At 46.3% G+C, this 18238-nt stretch overlaps 1 protein-coding gene across 2 annotated transcripts in view; it reads left to right on the plus strand.

Moving 5' to 3' along the window:
* The window catches only part of Gfra2 (GDNF family receptor alpha 2), an 86144-nt gene that overhangs the window by 29594 nt on the left and 38312 nt on the right, over window positions 1-18238 (plus strand). For both annotated transcript variants that reach the window (XM_028758731.1, XM_028758732.1), the window contains one exon: window positions 5801-6155. In XM_028758731.1, coding sequence (XP_028614564.1) covers window positions 5801-6155 — 355 coding nt within the window. The remainder of the gene's footprint in view (window positions 1-5800; window positions 6156-18238) is intronic.

The raw sequence follows: 18238 nt of genomic DNA on the forward strand, positions 1-18238 counted from the left end.
CCATCTGCATTTGTCTCTCGGGGAGAGGAAGGAAAGTTTTCCAGTTTCCCTTCCCACCGTCTCTCCTGTAATCACATGGTTGGGAAAGAGGCAACAGAGTAAACACCAGAGTGACTATCTCTGATCAGCAAATTTTTGGTCTTTGTCTTGATCAGGGCAAAGTGACTCATACAGCACTAAAGTAGGGATAGCCTGTAAACCTGGTTTTTAATACCGTAACCATGAAGGGGGCGGCCGAGATGACTTGTCTCTTCTAACAGTCTCTTGTAATTTAACATTAGGCATGACATGGTCACCCAGTTAAGAGATTGTTAGGATTTTTTGCACAGACTTTGAGCAGCACTTCTATACTTATAATGGCTCTGATAGGGCACTTTGTCATAGTCTGCACCTGCAACAGTAAAGTCGAGTCATATGTCTCTAGGAGACAGTGGAGGATACACACACCTTACTGTCTAAGCTATACACCTTGGGATAGTCAGGCCCAGCTCATCTAGAGCCATCACATGATTCAGAACCACTTTCTACTCTGGATGGGATATGTATATTAATTCTTTCATGCTTACTCTACTATCAGACAGACCTTTTTAATTTTCCTGTAAGACTTAGCTCGAGCATCACCTCTACTGCAAAGACTTCATGGGCTTGGGCATCTTGGGCATCTCTCTCTCTCTCTCTCTCTCTCTCTCTCTCTCTTTCTCTCTCCCCCTCTCTCTGCTCCTGCCAGCCAGCAGGCATCTAACAAGTGCAGGGAGGACTGTCTGGTACAGGAGAACACCCCCACAGAGACAGGCCACACTAGCCTTTGTGCTGACTGGCATCCTTGGGTCCTTGCACAGCCTGATGAATGGCTGAAACAGCTCAGAGGTCAAGGCTCCAGCATGGCCGAGTCCACTGCCCGGCTGACCAGCTCTCCCTTTCCTGTTTCCTTGCTCCTTTTCCCATTTCTAGGCATGATGTTTCTTCTGTTCTTCTCAGCCTTCATTTGACTGTCCCTTCTGCCTGGGACTCCTTTTCCTACTTCCTCTGACACACTTTGTCAGTTCTGGCAAAGAAAATCAGTATGTCCATGTCCCCTCAACTCCAGACAGGTCCTTTCCTCTGCATTCTAACCTCTTCCAGGAGAACTCAGTATTAACATTTACACAAATGGGTAGCACTTTTGTCCCCAGCTAGTAGCTGGAGAAGTACCTGGTATGTATGTGTGTGTGTGTATGTATGTGTGTGTGTGTATGTATGTATGTATGTATGTATATGTTTGTATGCCTGTATGCATTATTCTTGAATTTATCTAGATCTGTATGTAGTGTATGTGCACGAGTGGTGTATATGTTCTCTCTCTGTGTACACACATATATACAAATGCGTGCACATATAAAGGCCAGATCAACATCCAGAGTCTTCCTCAGTCCACTTTATTTTTTAAGATAGGATCTCTCTTGGACCCTGGAACTCATTTAGACTGTCTGGCAATGTGCTTCAGGACCCTCCCTCCCTCCCTCCAGTGGTTCTGGGCATCCAAACTCAAGTCCTCCTGTTTGTGCAGCAGACACTTTACCTATTTTATTTGCATCTCCTCAGCCAAAAGCTGTTTGTTTGTTTTTTAAATAAAATAGGAAAATGAATCATGATTCCTTTCTGCCTTAAGTTCATCACTACCTGTTTCTTTTCTCTTTTTTTATCTCCTTTCTTTTCCTTCCTTCTCCCCTCCCCCCACCCCCGCCTTATTTTGAGACAGTGTCCCTCTGTAACTCATGAGGGCATGGAACTCACTATATAGCTGAGGTTGACCTTGAACTCATGGCAATCATTCTGCCTCAACCTCCTGAGTGCTGAGACACAGAGCGAGCCGTCATACCTTGCTTCAGTTTCCATTTTAAAGTGATTCAATGTTTTTAGGGCAGGTTCACCTTCAGGCATGATTGAGGGAAGGCATAAGGTCCCCATACTCCCCTGCTCCCCAGCCTCCCCACTGCCAGCACCCTACTCCAGATGGTGCTCTGCTACAGCCAACAGTAGTGATACTGTTTCCACCGGAGTTTGTAGTTACTGGTATCAGGATCCACTCTTGGTATATTCCTTGGGTTTGGAATATACATGCATTGTACCTGCTGACCATTGCAGTATCATGTAGAGTATTTCATTGCCTTGAAAATACCCCGTATTTTGCCTACTCATTGGTCCCTCCCCCAACTTCTGATAGCCACTGATCTTTTCACAGTCTCTATTGTTTTCCTTCTCCCAAAATGTCATGTTCCCGGTATCTTATGCCCTGCTGCTTTCGTGAGTTTCTCATGGTGTGACAGCTCATTTCCTTTTATCACCAAATAATCTTCTGTTGCCTGTACTCCCGTCCCCTTTATTTCACCACGAAGAGAGGGAACATTGCTCTTCCCAGTATTACAAGGTTGCTGATGGCAAAAGCAGTGCTAAAGTGGATGGTTCGCCTCTGAGCTCTTCCACTCTGGCCTTCTGGTCTCTTCTCACCCAGGCCACCATTAATACTTGAATAAGTGCAGTCTTGTCCACTGTTACCTGGTTTATGCCACTTTTGCTTCCTTCAAAATATAAACAAACTTTCAAGCATTTACTGTAAACAGCATTGTTCTTGTTAGAGTTATTCTTTGTATGGAATACTTACTGAGTATTCATGTATCAGACTTTTGATGCACGGAGGATAACATGACGTCTGCTTTAATTTGATACAAGAAATGAGTTAAGTATCTACACTGTGGCTGTGGCTGATGTGTGCTGTGTGGAAAACAGACCATTTTGGGGGTAAATTCAGTCCAGGGAGTAGTGCTTTGGCCTGGTAGGTGAGAACTTACAGATCAGCTAACTTTTGAGCAGAGACCTGATCTAACTAATCCATATTACTCTATGATCATTGAGGGGAGAGTCTTGTAGACCAAGGACATACCAAGGCCCCAAGGCCAAGCCACCATTGGCCTGTCCCAGGAAGATCAAGGCAACTAGTACTGGAATAGAGTGACCAATAGGGAGGAGGAAGAAGAGAAGGAGGAGGAGGAGGAGGAAGAGGGAGAGGAGGAGGAGGAGGAGGAGGAGGAGCAAGGCTAGACAGACCAGTGCTGCTTAAAAGAAAAGTAGCATGCTATGCACATGGAGTTCTGAATGTTCTAGTGCCCACATTAAAAAAAAAGATAGGTGAAATTAATTTTGATATTATGTTTAACACTTCACGTCCAAAATATTATCCATTCAACATGTAATCAAACCAAAGAAATTATTACTGAGATATGCATTTTGACTAATAAGCTTTTAGAATCTGGTGTGTGTGTGTCCCAATATTCCAGTTCAATATCCAGTGGTTACTGTTCTAAACAGTGTAAATATAGAACCTTCTAGCTCATCCTAAAGCCACCGAGTGAAGCCAGTAGATATCCTGGAACACTGGTATTACATCTCTGTGCTTTAGGTTCTTAAAATTCACACCAATTGCCATGAGAGAAGATTATTGTGGGGTGCTATGAAAGCTGAGTGTGGGGGGAGGCAGGGCATGGTGCTTTGGAGAAAGCTGGTAGTGGCAATCAGAAATGTATTCTGGGCATGTTTGGAACGGAGACTTCCTGGTTTTCCTAATGTGCTTTGTGAATGAGAGAGGAGTCAAGGATTGAGTAAAGGCATTGATGGAGCTACATTGTATGACCACTTACAGAAGGATTAGGTTGATGGTCAGTTGAATCACTGAGGTCTGGGTTTGACTCAAGGGTGTTGGGTTTTCAGGTAAGTAGAGGCAAACAGATGAGTCTGGGGTTTTCAAGAGAGGTCTCAGGATATAGAAGCTGCTTGATGGTTTTTATGGCATGGGATGAAATGATAGCCTCAGGTGCCCAGAGAGGAGGGATGAGTCCTGGGGACCACAGACAAGAAACAACAGAGCAACCTGAGCAGGGAGGTATCAGGGAGGTCAGAATGAAGACAAGTGAGGAAGGAGGTTCAGGTAGATACGCGTGAGATGCTGGGAAAGGCTAGGCCTGTGGGTTCCTATCAGTGATGAGGGAGAAGGGCAGCTGCCAGGCTAATGTAGGTCTGAGAGAAAAATGCAGAACAAGGCACAGATGAAGGAGACAAATAGTGGTTTGTTTTAAAGGGGAACAGAAAAATGGGGCAACTGATTAAGGGAATAACATGACCATGAGGAGACCCCCCCCACCATCCCCAATTAACGATATCCACTCATATAGCCAATGTGAATGTTCTAGAAGACAGGGCAAAGTCATGATGCAAAGGAGAGACAACTGTGAGTAATTTCCCATGTTTGCAAAATTACTTGGTGATAGGTCCTATTTTGCAGATAAGGAAACTGAGACAAAAAGTGTTTATCCACACATGTGATGAGTAGCTGAGCCAGGACTTGAAGGTGGGCTCAGTTCTACAAGGCCTAGTCCTAGGCCTGGTTCTGTCTCTTGCTTTCCTTTATGGAGTGGTCAGCTCTTTAGTTGGGGATTCTTCTTAATACTTTTATGTACAGTATGGCACTCAGCAGAGGACTGTGCAGAGCTGGGACTTTATAGATGTTTAGTGAACAAGCAATCAGAGGACCAAGGACTGCATATGCAAATGTGGAGTCACCAGGGATAGCCAGAGAGGGGTCATAGTCTCTACAAGCCTGGTTTTGATCCTTCTATACCCCATGGCAGGTTCTTGTATATATAGAGATACATAGGGAAGATTGAACATGGCCAGGGGTTGGGTGAGGTGGGAAGAGATCACCTCTGGCCTAGATTGATTGTTCTCCCTGGCATATGATGGTGCTGAGTACCTGGCTTCTGGCTCTAGTGTTCTGTCAGTTTTCTGGATGGCTGTGGGAGTGCCAGGATTCATCCAGAATTCATTTTCTTTACCTGTAAAACACAGGTTAGGTTGGATGATCACCTACCTGACTCTCCAGAAGATCTCAGCTGGGAATGTGCAGCTATGCCCGTTATTAAGTGGGACAAGAGAATCTCTCTAGGTGGGAACTGGCTGGTTATGGAGTCAGATAGATTCTGTGATAGGTATCACCGTAGTACAGCTAAGATCTGTAGGGTTGGGCCAGCCACTATAGAGGTGCCTTGTGATTCCTACTGTGTACATCAGACATTTCCTTACAATGTAGTCAATAAAAATCCATAACACTAGGGCAAGAGACCCAGCATACTCAGGGACAGAGTTCAACTTGGGGCAGCCTTCCCTTCACATTTAGAGGACTAGTGCTTTCCTTTTGGTGGCAGCAACAGCTACACCCCTCTGGATACAGAAGAACAGTTTTGGTGGTTACAGGGGTGAAGTGGGGGTGCATCCTTGTTGACAACACTCAGTGATGAATGTTCCTCACTCTGAATGTCAGTGGTGCCACTTCCCCGAAGTCCTGCTGAACTGTTGGGGGACAAGCGACATGGGCTCTAAGTTATGTGACTCAGAGCCAGACACATTATTTCTTGTGTCTCCCCCTCCCCCCAAACAGGGTCATGACACTTGCTTCCATGTTTTTGAAGTAAACAGCCACTTCCAAGTGTATGAAGCTGGGGTTAGTTTAAGACTCTGGATCAAGAGTCTCTTTCTGAGTCACTCCTGTCCTTGCCATGAACCCCTTGCCTGCGACTCTCATGTACGTTGGGCATATCAGCATCTTCAATGCTCCCTACAGTCGTATGTTCTTGGAAATGATCCTTATCCCAAGACAAGGAAATCGAGGCACAGAGTGGGCATATGGGAGCATACCAATCTTGAGTGGTCATGCATGTCCTTCTCCTGTGTCCATGTGTATCTCTGACTCATGTTCTCCTTTGCTCTCCAGGGACAGGGGCAGACCCGGTGGTCAGTGCCAAGAGCAACCACTGTCTGGATGCCGCCAAGGCCTGCAACCTGAATGACAACTGCAAGAAACTTCGCTCCTCCTACATCTCCATCTGCAACCGCGAGATCTCTCCCACCGAACGCTGCAACCGCCGCAAGTGCCACAAGGCCCTGCGTCAGTTCTTTGACCGTGTGCCCAGCGAGTATACCTACCGCATGCTCTTCTGCTCCTGTCAGGACCAAGCATGTGCTGAGCGTCGCCGACAAACCATCCTGCCCAGTTGCTCCTATGAGGACAAAGAGAAGCCCAACTGCCTGGACCTGCGCAGCCTGTGTCGTACAGACCACTTGTGCCGGTAAGAGCTGCAGAAGCTACGGATGTCTACTAGGGGTGCTCATGTGGTTGGCCTCTGTTACAGGGTCACTTGGATTATGACCATGAATGAGCCCAGCAGAAGGTGTTGAAAAGGTTAACATTGATTGATAATGGGCAAAATCATTTCACGTATCCATTCATCTGTTCATTTAGAATGCATTTATCTATCTGTCCCTCACCCAGTTATTCTATTCAGTGTGGGTTTATTATTTGTCTACTGTGCTTAGCTTCATGCTAAGTAGTTCAAGGGAAGACAAAACAAAATACCCAAGGAACTTATAATTTCAAATCATGGATTTCTAACAGAGGAAAGGACCGTCAGAGGTTTTTGTTTCACTTTTAAGGGAGGTCTGTGGCTTTGTCCCAGCAGAGGAATGTGACCTAAGAGCCAGTTCACTGAACACTGAGAGCAAGGCCAAGTTAGTGTTGGGTGAGGAGTAGGTTCTGGAGTCTGACAATGCTGGATTCCTGACTTTGACACTTACAAGTTGTGTGACTTTAAGGAGATGTAGTCCCAATTCAGGGGAACATGGCTGGAGCTCCCAGAAAAGGGAGAATGGGGAAGGGCCATCTGCCTGAGTCTGAAGTCCTGAGAAAGGCCGTTGAGTTGACAGAGCTTTGAGAGCTGAGGAGAGGGTTCAGAGATGAGTCAGTCGGGAGAGACTTGAGGGAGAGCTTGGGCTTATGGGGAAATTCAGCAGTTGGTGACAGGGGGCTGTTGGAGAAGGGATGATTGCAGTTGTCTCATTGTCTACTGTGTTCTGGACACTGCTCTGAAGGCTTTGTGCTTGTAACCCACTAACTCTGCAGAAAGTCTCTGATGTAGGCATTGCTGCCATTTTTGAAGGAACTGAGGAAGACTCTTGCTCCAGGTCATATGACACAGATATTTTACAGTTGTGATTGTTTTAGACTCTTTCTTGCTACTATGGCTGTTAAAGTGTGCAGCCTGAATGACAGCAGGCATATCACCTTGGACTAAGGTAGTGGCTGTAGGGATAGAATGGATTGTTTCACTAAAGATGGTAAGAAGACTTGCCTCTGCACCTCTTCCTGCATTCAGAGTGTGGCCACAGGGAATTCTCAACAACACTCTAATTGGATGGCTGTGTGGTTGGCAATTGCTTCTTTCCTAGTTGAATAATGATGGGACATTGTAATTATTCTGTGGGGATGGTGTTGTAAATGCAGTGCTTGAGGGACCAGGGTGACCATTACTGTCCAGTCCTGGCAGCATCTGGGGTTGTTTGCATTGATGATTCCTGCACTCAGTCAAGAAGCTGGAGAGAAGGGATGGATATAGGTGTTCTTGGATGCTTGGTTATGATTAAAGCCCAGTCCCGTAATAAAGAGGGTTACTGGAGCCCATGAAAGAGTCCAGGCTGGAGGTGCCCTATGGGACTGAATGGTTCATGCATGGTCCATCCTGGTTCATGGTTGGGCATGGGCCTAGAGCTCCAAGACTCTACGTGAGAACTGGCAGGAGTTCGGCTGCGCCCCCAGAACCCAGGGTCCTGAAAAGCAGTCTAGTCTCCATAGAACTACATTGTTCAGTCACTTAGGCCATTACAGACCCTCCCAAAGTGCACAGGTAGAGGGCGTGACTAGAGGCCTCAGGCCCTAGAGATTTACATACTAATGAAGGCCATTAGTATGTATTAGTTACATACTAACTAGCAAATTAAGCATGCCTCCCCAGATCCTCCCTAGATCCTCCCCCGATCCTCTCCCTTTCTCTCTCCCTATTTAACTTGGGACTGCCCTGAGTTTTAGGGGCATACTTCCAGATCCATCCATCATCCGCCATGACAATAAACCTTTCTGGAACCAAGGACTTCCTCGTGTCATTGGGGCCTGCCGCCACCAAAGCCTCCTGCCACTGGAACCTTAGACCTCCTCATGCATGTGGGACCTGCAGAGTGGAAACCCCTGGGGACTCCACAGCTGCAGCCTTATTATTTTCCCACAGTGCCCACTGACTGGGGCATCCTCAATGGTCAGGAGAAAAGTAGAGCCATTGGTGTGGGAAGCAAGCTTGACTCTACAGGGAGCACCCATGCATACTCAAGAGAGGGACAAAGAATACAGCAAAAGACAGGGAGGTTGAGGAAGTCACATTAAAACAAGGAAGTAGTGGCTCAGAATCCAGGAGAAAGGGGGCTCAAGAGGGTGGGATCTGCCAAGCCAGGTTGCCTCAGATTGTGTGCATGCATGTGTCAGTGTATGTTGAAAGTCAAATGCTGTGGCCCAGGCTTGGTGAGGCACTTGAAGAAGAGGCACTGGGTCCAAACTGTTTTATTCAGAAACTAGAGTCTTCAGGAGGACATAGGATGGAAGATAGTATCTTTTGGACCCCGGAGCTCTGGGCCAGTGTACAGCTGGAACGGGAGGTTTTACTTTTGTTTGGTTTGGAAAACAAGCTCTCACAGTGTTTAGAGAAGGGATTGAGCATAAAGCTAGCTGTAGGCTCGGGGAAAACCTTGTGAAGAAATGCCTTGTGAAGACTTTTTGCATCTGCTTTTTTAAAAAGCATGCGTTTAGATACAACCAATGAAGCAATTTGAAATAGGCCTGTGCCTACTACAATAGATGGGTTGGCAGAGCAACTGAGAGCCCAAGAAGGCAAGAGCAAGCAAAAGCCTTTGCTGCATAGGCTGACAGAGCTCTGAACATTAGTTCTGAGCTTCCTGGTGACTTGGATTAAGGGGAAGCTGGATGGACCATATAATTCCTAAACCACCATGGAAGAGAGCATGCTAATTCTTGGGTGGAAACAGTCTCCCCTGTGGGCTAAATGCTAACCTGAGCTTGCCAGACTGTTATACACAGCAACTTATAACAACAGAACAGATGAACAGAAGAGTCTTGAAAGAGCTGGTCAGAGCTGCATGAGTCCAGGTTCAGGACCCTGGGTCTACACACAAAGCCAGCAGGCTGTGGGGTTCCTATGCAGGTAGGTGTTTGGGGTCAAGCTACTCAGATGTCTTGAGTTAGGAGTCCCTAGCAGATAAGTGACAGGACTTTGAGCCCACTTGTCAGTATTTTTTATTTTATTTTATTTTTTTGAGGAAGGATGGATATCCATTGGATATTTGGCTCCAGTGATTAAAGTCATATGTGACTGGAGTGTTTTGGTGGCTTCTTAAGGAAGCAGAAAGATTTTTGTTAGCTTATTTTTCTGGAGATGGGGCAGCCATGATCAGGAGAATTTTGTGGGAAACAGCACACTGTGGAGTCAGAACAGATGTTTAGACACCATTAGGCATTGTGAAGGTCCAGCTGGAGGACTCTGAGGAATGAAGGACTGACCAAGAATATGAGCTCCTTGCATTGAGATGTGGGCTTCAAGGATCTATCTATAGGGATCCATAGACAACAGTCCATCAAGATTATTGACTTAGGGGACATGGCCTGACTTGCCAGGCTTTGGTTGGGAAGGTCCTCATCTTGCCCCAAGATGAGGTCGTGTGAGGTCCTTTTTTTCAACCAGGGTGTTTCTTGAGCCTGTTTTTTCCTGTTCCATCACCATATCCTCCAGTATGCAGATGTCATATGGGCTCCCAGAGAAAGAAGGGGAGGAATGAGGAAAAAGCATGCATCTTGAGTGGGTCTGACAGAGTGGGTTGGAGGATCAATTTTCCTGCATGAGACTTGGCCCTCAAATCAGAGCTGAAGCTTTAGGTATGCTGGGAGACACGTGCTGAGGAGAACCTAGGGATGGAGATGTGGAATGACTGGCAGGTGGTAGACACAGTGTGGGTGGCACACCAAATTGGGGACCTGTGTGCAGTCTTCTAAATAGCTTTCTCATGGGCCTTCGGTTTCTACACTGATCAAATAAAAGACACTCATCTAAGATATCTCTTGGGATCTTTTCTTGTTGCCTGGATCTGTAGGCTAGAGTATTTTCCATTTGGTTTCTAAGCATTTCTTGTTGCTTCTGGGGACCAACCTCAAGGGCTTTCTCCCCAGGGTCTTCCCAGGATGGGCCTATAAGGAAAGAGGGCATTATCTTCTATCTAGCTCCCACAGGTTTGACCTCTGACCCATGTGTCACTGCCCAGCAGATCCTGGTGGTCCTGTAGGTGCTAATCTCAGCTATGTGAGGTTAAAGATGGCTTAAAAGGTCAGCTGGAGAACATCAAGTTGGACTTTGACTCTGCACAGTGCCCAAGGAGGCATTCTGTACCCCTCCTTCCTCTGGCTTGGTCTTTTCCAGGTTTCTGCCTTCCAGAACGGGCACATAGGTATGATAATTAAGCTGGTTAGAGGGGGACAACGGAAAAAACATCTTTGGGGATCAAATCTTTGGGAATGGAGTTTCCCCCACAGCCTCCCTTCACGGTCCACTTCCACCGTGTTCCACTTCCGTAGCATTCAGTCCCGACTTAGCCAGGTCCTGCCTCTTCTTCTGTGGAGGGGGCCCAGGTATCTCCAGACTTTTTGCTGAGTGAATCTTGGCCCAGGAGTTCTAGGGTGGAAGGAAGCATCTTTACCAAAGCCTAGATGGCATGACATGAGAGTTGGTCTGTTGATTTGCGGGGAAGCTGGACTCGTAGCAGCCTGGAACTTCACCTGTGTGAGGTATGGTAGATCCTGCTGTACTGTCTTGTTAAATGGGGCTTTGATCTAGCATTTGGAGAAGCATTGGCTAATCAGGACTATCTGCTAGCTGAGCCTTGGAGTCATTGGATGCGCTTCTGAATCTTCCCGCTGCTCTTCTGACCTGGGTAAATGAACCTTGTGAGTAGAAACTTCCTGCTATCCTCACAGTGTATCTGGCTGGGGGGTAATCCTTATGAGTCCAGGCTCTGCTTTTGTCCCATTCACACCCTAGGCCTCAGGGTGTGGACTTAAGCTAATTGAAGATCTAAAGATGAGCAGGGGAGACATTTCCTCTAGAAGCATCTGATAGGGAGCCTAGAGAGCTGGGAGCTCTTTGGAACAGTTCTGTGGAATCTGACTGGATTTTCTCCAGGTTCCAGTGGGTCATGAGCTACTTTTACATTTTCGAACACAACTGTTTTTATCTTCTCAGTTTGCATCCATTGTAAGGATGTGCTCAGTTGCATGCGTGTGTGCATGCATTTGTGTGTGTTCATGCATGTGAGTACATGTTGCGTGTGTTTGTATGTGTGCGCACGTGTGAATATGTGTGTGTGTGTGGTGTGGTGGCTGTGTGTGTTTATGTATGTGTGTGTTTGTGTGTGTGTATGTGTTTGTGTGTGTGGTATCTGTATGTGTGTGTGATGTGCTGGATATGTATGTGTGGTGTGTGCATGCACGTGTGTACATTTCTCTCTCTGTATGTGTGTGTGCATGTACATGTATGTGTGTGTGCATGTGAGAGTGTTTATGTGTATGCGCTCATGAGTGCATGCGTGTGTGTGTGTGTGTGTGTGTGTGTGCGCGCGCGTGCGTGTCTGTGTGTTGTAGTGGCTGTGAAGTTGTCGGGAGGACAACTGCTGTCTTACTAACTATCTCTTGAAGGCTGCATTTGGAAATGGCTCCTGAAGCTCTCTGTTCCTCCTGGTCTGCCAGGAGACTATAAATAACCTCTTGCTGGACTTGTGCCATCTACAGAGCTGTGATTTAACCTCTGGGTGCTGAGGATGCCCAGAAATAGACTCCAGCCTGGGGCTATCCCAATGGTCCTGGGCCACTCTTGTGCTGTGGCTGCTGTCTTTGTCCTAAAGGAGAAGATGGCTGGGGTGTGGAGAGGAGGGAGGTAGCCTCCTTCTCTCAGGCTGTCCTGAACTGGGGTTTGATTCTTGACCTCTTGGAATGTGCTTCTCTTTGACTCTATAGGATCTGTTGGCTGGTGTTTTCAGCAGACCATCTCTAAACAGTAACAAAAGACTTATTTCCAAAGTGCTAAGGAGGCTAAGGACTTCCAAATGTTTACTTTTTTTTTTTTTTAAGAAGCCCTTGTGTATCTTGATGTAATATACCAAGTTTTGGGAGCACACTTTAGAGAGAACTAGAAAGATTCTTAGGCTTTCTTAGAGCTTAAGAATCGCTCTCTTCTCTGGTAACACCATCAATTCCCTGGGAATGGATACCGTGTTTCCCCCTTGATATGATAATATAGAGAGTTGTTACTGACTAGCGATGTCTGCCACTGGCCTGGGAAGTTAGGATAGGTCTTGGCTGGAACCCAGCCAGTCATTCTTAAGACAATCAATTGCCTCTAGCAGGTAGAATGGGTCTTGTGAACAGTCTACGTTCACTTTATAATACTCTGTTGATCATCTATGTGGGCCTGGCATTGTGCTAGAGTTGGAGAGTTTATGACCAGGGAACTGGAAGTCCTTGGAGTCTCATGGAGCCACTGTATTGGCTGGTTCTACAGAGACAATGGGGACCTCCATCCTTAGGTGAGGGCATTTTCACTAGGCTTTTCTGGAGGCCCCCGTTTTTTTGCTGCTACCTTGTAGGTCCACTCTGGTGGTACTGAAGAGGACCCCTCTTAGGGAAGGTGGGATCTAGCTTCATTTGAGGGCCTTCCTGGCCTGGATCAGAGAATAGCTTCACTGCTGAGATTTCCTGAGGAGGGAGGAGCTGTGGGCTTGCAGTGTGTGTGTGTGTATGTGTGTGTGTGTGTGTGTGTGTGTGTCTCCTTTGCCCAGCAGCTTTCTTCCCATATGACCCATGTTGGCTCCCTTAGAGCCCCTGCTCTTCTTCATTCCGGGTCAAGGGAAAGGCTCTTCCTGGAACTTCCTCTGATATGTTGACACAGGCAGAAATGTTGAGTATTACTTTCCAGAGGCCTGGGGATGTCAAGTCACAGATGCTCCGGCTTAGATACCTAGATTATATGAGAGTCTGTGTGACTTCCTGCTCTGGCTGCTTTCGGCATTGAGGAGGGGGTGCCTTCCCCATCAATCCCATATTCCAGACACCTGGGTCCCACAAAACTCACACCTGGCACTGATGAGATATGGTCCCTGGGTGTGGGAGGCACCCACTGAAGAGCTGTGATTAAGGCCCTGCTCATCTCAGGAAGAGGATCTACTTGGAGATACTGGTGATGCAGGGAGTGTTAGGATACAAGCCCACATGGTCTGTTCTTACCAGAGCCTCTGCTATAAGGTGTGTGTGTGTGTGTGTGTGTGTGTGCACGCATCTGCATGTACATACATGTATGTGTGCCTATCTGTGTCTACTCACAGTGGGCCAGACAGCCCTAAGCTTTTAGCTACCTTGGCTTTAATTGTATCTATGATTGTCTCTACTCTCATTTGGTGTGAGCACCCTGCCTGGTGTTTTAGTCACTTTTAGATGCTATCAGAGTACTACAGACTGCAGGACTTAAAACTATGCTGTTTTCTATCAGGATGCCAGTGTGTTATATTTCTAGTGAGACAGTCTTCTTGGTTATGTTCGCCTGTAGTCTTATCCTGTGTGTGTGTGTGTGTGTGTGTGTGTGTGTGTGTGAGAGAGAGAGAGAGAGAGAGAGAGAGAGAGAGAGAGAGAGAGAGAGAATTTTCTTGTCTCTTGGATCACTAATCCTATCATGAGCAGTGCCACTCTAACACTACTCACCCCCAAATGCTTTCTCTGCAAAGTGCACATTGAGGGGATTTGCGCTTCAACTCACACTTTGCCAAGCCTGTCTCATCCGCACCTCTTAACCCCCTTCTGGCAGCCTTGTGTGGGTTTTCTCTTGAAACTCTTTGTATCCTTCACTTGATACTTGGTGTTTTCCTTCTTGATTAGATCCTCCCTTTTCATATCCCTGTGTTACCACTGTGTTGATTTGCTTATTTAATGAGCGTGTGTGACACCCCTGTTCTGCCCCAGGAACCATGCTAGACACTGGAGGTACCTTGGAGATCACAGTAGGGATGACCACACCTCCTTGGAACAGTCTGATGGAGGAGACAGTGGAATAGTAAGCAGACAGGCTTATCCAGGTTGAGCATCCCATATCTGGAAATCTGAATTGCCAGATGCTCCATAATTGAGACCTCTCTGAATAGCAATGTGACTCTACAAGCAGAACATTCCATACTTGACCTCAGGAGATGGGCTGCCGTCCAAACACAAGTGTGCTAAAAATACTACACAAAATATCTCCAGGATGTCGGTTTAACATGTACATGAAACAAAAACAAATTTCCCTGTTGGACTTGAGTCCCTTCTTCATTATCTCTAGTATCTACATGCAAATATTCCCAGATCTGAAAGCTGAAACATTTCTGGTCCCAGGCACTTTGGATAAGGTATACCCAACCTTAATAGAATGCTTATAGTAAGCAGGGTGATGAGTGGATAAGGTAGGTAGGGAGGTTTTAGAGATGGATTTGGGAGTGTGATAGAGGCACTACGGGACGACTCAAGGGATATGGATACATATATGCAGTAGCATGGAGCCACTTTTTCAGATGGGCAAGAGCTTGGGTTGAAGGTAGATCAGGAATTCTATTTGGGACAGGTAGAACTTTGGCGCTTCAGGACAGCTCTGGTACTTGACTGGGTTGGTAAGTTGGAGGGGTTGTCATTAGCAGCATGGTGGTATTTTAACTGAGGAATAATGAGTTCCTATTGAGAAGACTCTGGTGGGAGAAGAGAAGATATGCTTTGAAATATGGTTTGACTTCTGATATTTCTATCCAGTGATGGGCTTCTGGGGGTATAACTACATTTTAAGTTGAAGAGCACAGATGTTACAATTCAGATTCTGACACACCCCCACCTGGGTCTGAAGGTCCTTGATATAGGCATCGGTGACTTTGCCTCTTCAGCTCTAGACCCGAGTCCTTCAACCGTGGAAGACATCTGTCTCTGGGTCACAGCTTCAGGAAAGCAGGCTCTGCTTTTCAGCTCTTCTAGTCTTCCACAAGGAGGGATTTAGTGTTTTATCGAAGGGCTTTGAGGGGTGCTTGGGAAGCTCCTGAGATGGGATTTTCTCCAAGGACTCTCCTGTGCCCAACATCAGGGGGCTTTGCCTTTCTGTTCAGTAGAGTTTAGGTAGCCTTCACCTCATGAGTACTGTGAGCCCTGTTGTCCTTGAGCTACATGCTGGCCTCATGGCTTCTGCCAGTTGCTTTCACATTGTCATAATGTAATACTTGGCAGAAGCAGGAGAATGATTTATTTGGCTCATGGTCCACCGTTGTGAGGATGGCATGACAGACTAGTCATGACAGTGGTAACATGTGGCACAGGCTGTTTAGCTCATGTTAAACCAATAAGTGGAGTGTGGCAGGAACCAGAGAATATAATATTACCCTCAAAGTCCTACCCCACGTGACCCAGAGCCTCCCAAAATAACACTAGCAATTGGTGAAAAAGCTTTAAAAAGCATGGGCCTATGTAAGTTTCAGGTTCAAACCATGACAGAGTCCTTTTAAGGCCTGTCTTACAAGACTCAGAGGCCGTTCACAGTAGTACTACTATGGAACGTTCTCTGCTTTGGCAGAACATCTTAGGCTGCTAGTGACGTCCACTTGCCTACTGATAAATAGGGACTCTATATGAGTTTATACGAGTCCCCATTCATATGGCTGCTCATACAGAGAACTTTGTTCCCATCCTGCCTGGCTCAGGTCTTCCTGAGCCAGTGGGTCCTTCTGTCTGTCCTTGGTGGGGAGGTTGGATTTTGGGCACCAATATGTGCTTAAGATGCATCAGAGAGATGCATCATGAGTGGGTCACACAGCTCTGGGTCTTGATCATGAGTTGCATGAATATGCGGACTTTTTTTTTTTTTTTTTTTTACATTGATTGAAGAGCCTCTGTTTTTAAGTACAGTGGCTTGGTAGTCCATTTAGGAAATGGATTCAAGGATTTGGATTTCTTTCTGGGTGTTCAGACATGCCGCTAGGCTTGTTAGGGCTATAGATGGAAGGCTATCCCTCACAGCTGGCAGGGTCACTAGAGAAGCCCTCTTGGAAGTGATTTATCTCCTTAGTTTGAAGGAGAAGTAGTTTTGTATTCTGAGGTGACCCTTCTGTTTCTGGCAGAGGGAATGTATCAAAGAGGACTATTGTAGAAGAGGCACGGGGACCAGCTTATCCCAGCCCATCTGTATTTTGTTAGCAAGTTTGATTTTCTCTGGAAGACAATGAGGAGTCATGAAGTAGTTAAGCAGGAGGACAACATGACCCAAACTGCTTTTAGAAAGTTGTTTCTGTGGATAAAATAGTTCGAGGCTGAAGACATAGAGTCCAATAGGAGGCAGTACAGTAGTGGGCTTGTGATATGGGAAAGGCAGGGTTGTGAACAAAGAGAAACTGGTCATAGTCTTCGAGGGCCAGTTTCTGAGGACTTACTAGAGGCAGACAGTGAAAGGGAATCCAGGAGGCTATCAAGGTCTCTAGCTTGGCCATTGAGTGGTTGGTAAAGCCATTGCCTGGAGAAGGGAGGAAGAGAAAAAAAGAGTTTGCTAAGGGATGGTGCGCATGGGGGTGGGGGATGTTTGGGTTTCAGAGCTGTTGTTTGAAAACCTTTGAATGTGCAAGTGTCAATGTCAAATACAAAAGGTTTTTGTTATCTGGGAGTTCAGTGGAGAGGCAAGCGCTTGGGTGGAGATGGTGGGATTAAGGGAAATAACTCATGAAAGGCTGTGAGCAGCAGCCCAGCGCATGGGCTGGTAGAGAACGTGAGCTCCTTCAAAGAGCTCTAAGCTCATTTGGGGAGGCGGGGCTTGCTCCTGTGAACTAGCAGCCATGAAGAGGAGGCCTGGTTTAATTAAGAGTTGTGAGGATTAAACTGCATGCTGCAGGCAAGCCCTGGAGAGCCAAGGAGGGCGGGTGCTGAGGAGAGTGGGTCCAGTAGCAGAGCCAGAAAGGAGGGAAGATGCCTTCGGGCAGAGGCTTCAGGGAGAGAAGGGCCTGAGGAGGAAGAGCAGGGCTAGTGTGCGCCTATGCCTCTATGCCTCTCCACATGCTTTCTGCACAGAGGAGAAAGGGCCAGCAGAATGAGGAGAGCTTGCTGTGGAGGAAGGGAAGGTTTGAGACTGTGGCTTTGAGATGACCTGGGGTCCTTTAAAAGGCATGAGCTCCCCTTCCTCAATGCTAGGCCTCTTACCTGTCAGCACCCAAGTTCAGCAGGGTAAGCATACCCTCAACTTGTTGCCTGATAGAAGGACAAAGGAGTCAGGTGGGACAGGCCCTAGTATAACTTGGGAGTTATACTAAATCCTAATTAATCCAAATTAATTTGGCATTCTGTGTCTGTATCTAAATTCCATAGCCATTGATTCAGTCACTCATAGATGGAATACACACACACACACACACACTATATGATATATAGGAGGACTATATAGATTAAATTCAGAATCTATGCCATTTTATATAAATGACTTGAGTAGTTTTTTGATATCCTTGGCTATCCTGGAGGTGATCTCTTGGGTTCACTGAGGGATACCTATGGGGACCCTCTTAAGCTGATGTGGTGACATTGAGAAATTAGAACAAGTAGCTTCTTTAGGCATTCAGTCCCTGTCCTCAGAGATGTAGAAAAGGAGACAGAGGCCTCTCTAAGCTTTAGATGAAAGTGGGGTCAGAGGTATGTTTTAGTCCTTTCCAAGGTAGTCTGTCTCCTGTCTTTCTGGGCAGTGGCAAGGAGCCAACTGTGTGCCCCAGGCTAGTTCCTGCTCTCTTCTTTCACCTATTTTTTTTCTGTTTAATTCTCAAAAGGAGATTCAGTTAGTTTTTTTTTTTTAATAGAAGTGCTATGAATTCATTGTAAGGAATAATTGAAAGCTGGGTGTGGTGACTCACATCTGTAAATCCAGCACTTACAGGGTGGAGGCAGGGGGATCATGAGTTCCAGGCCAGCTAGTATGGATTGCTATGGATCTTGTCTCAAAACTAAAAATAACAAACAGGCAAACAGACAACAGTAACAACAACATCATCATCATCATGAAAGACCATTCAGGCCAGACTCAAGTACAAATTATCCTTAATACAAATGCCCTGAAATAAATTTTGGATGCCACTTTGGAAGAATGCATACTCTCAAACTATTCTTAAAAGTATATTCATATATTTAAAAAATGATGTCACATGTGCTGTTCTGTAAGCTATTTTGTGTTCTCTAAATATGTGG

Source organism: Grammomys surdaster, unplaced genomic scaffold (genome assembly GCF_004785775.1).
Source record: "Grammomys surdaster isolate TR1022 unplaced genomic scaffold, NIH_TR_1.0 126219, whole genome shotgun sequence".
Taxonomy (NCBI): Eukaryota; Metazoa; Chordata; class Mammalia; order Rodentia; family Muridae; genus Grammomys; species Grammomys surdaster.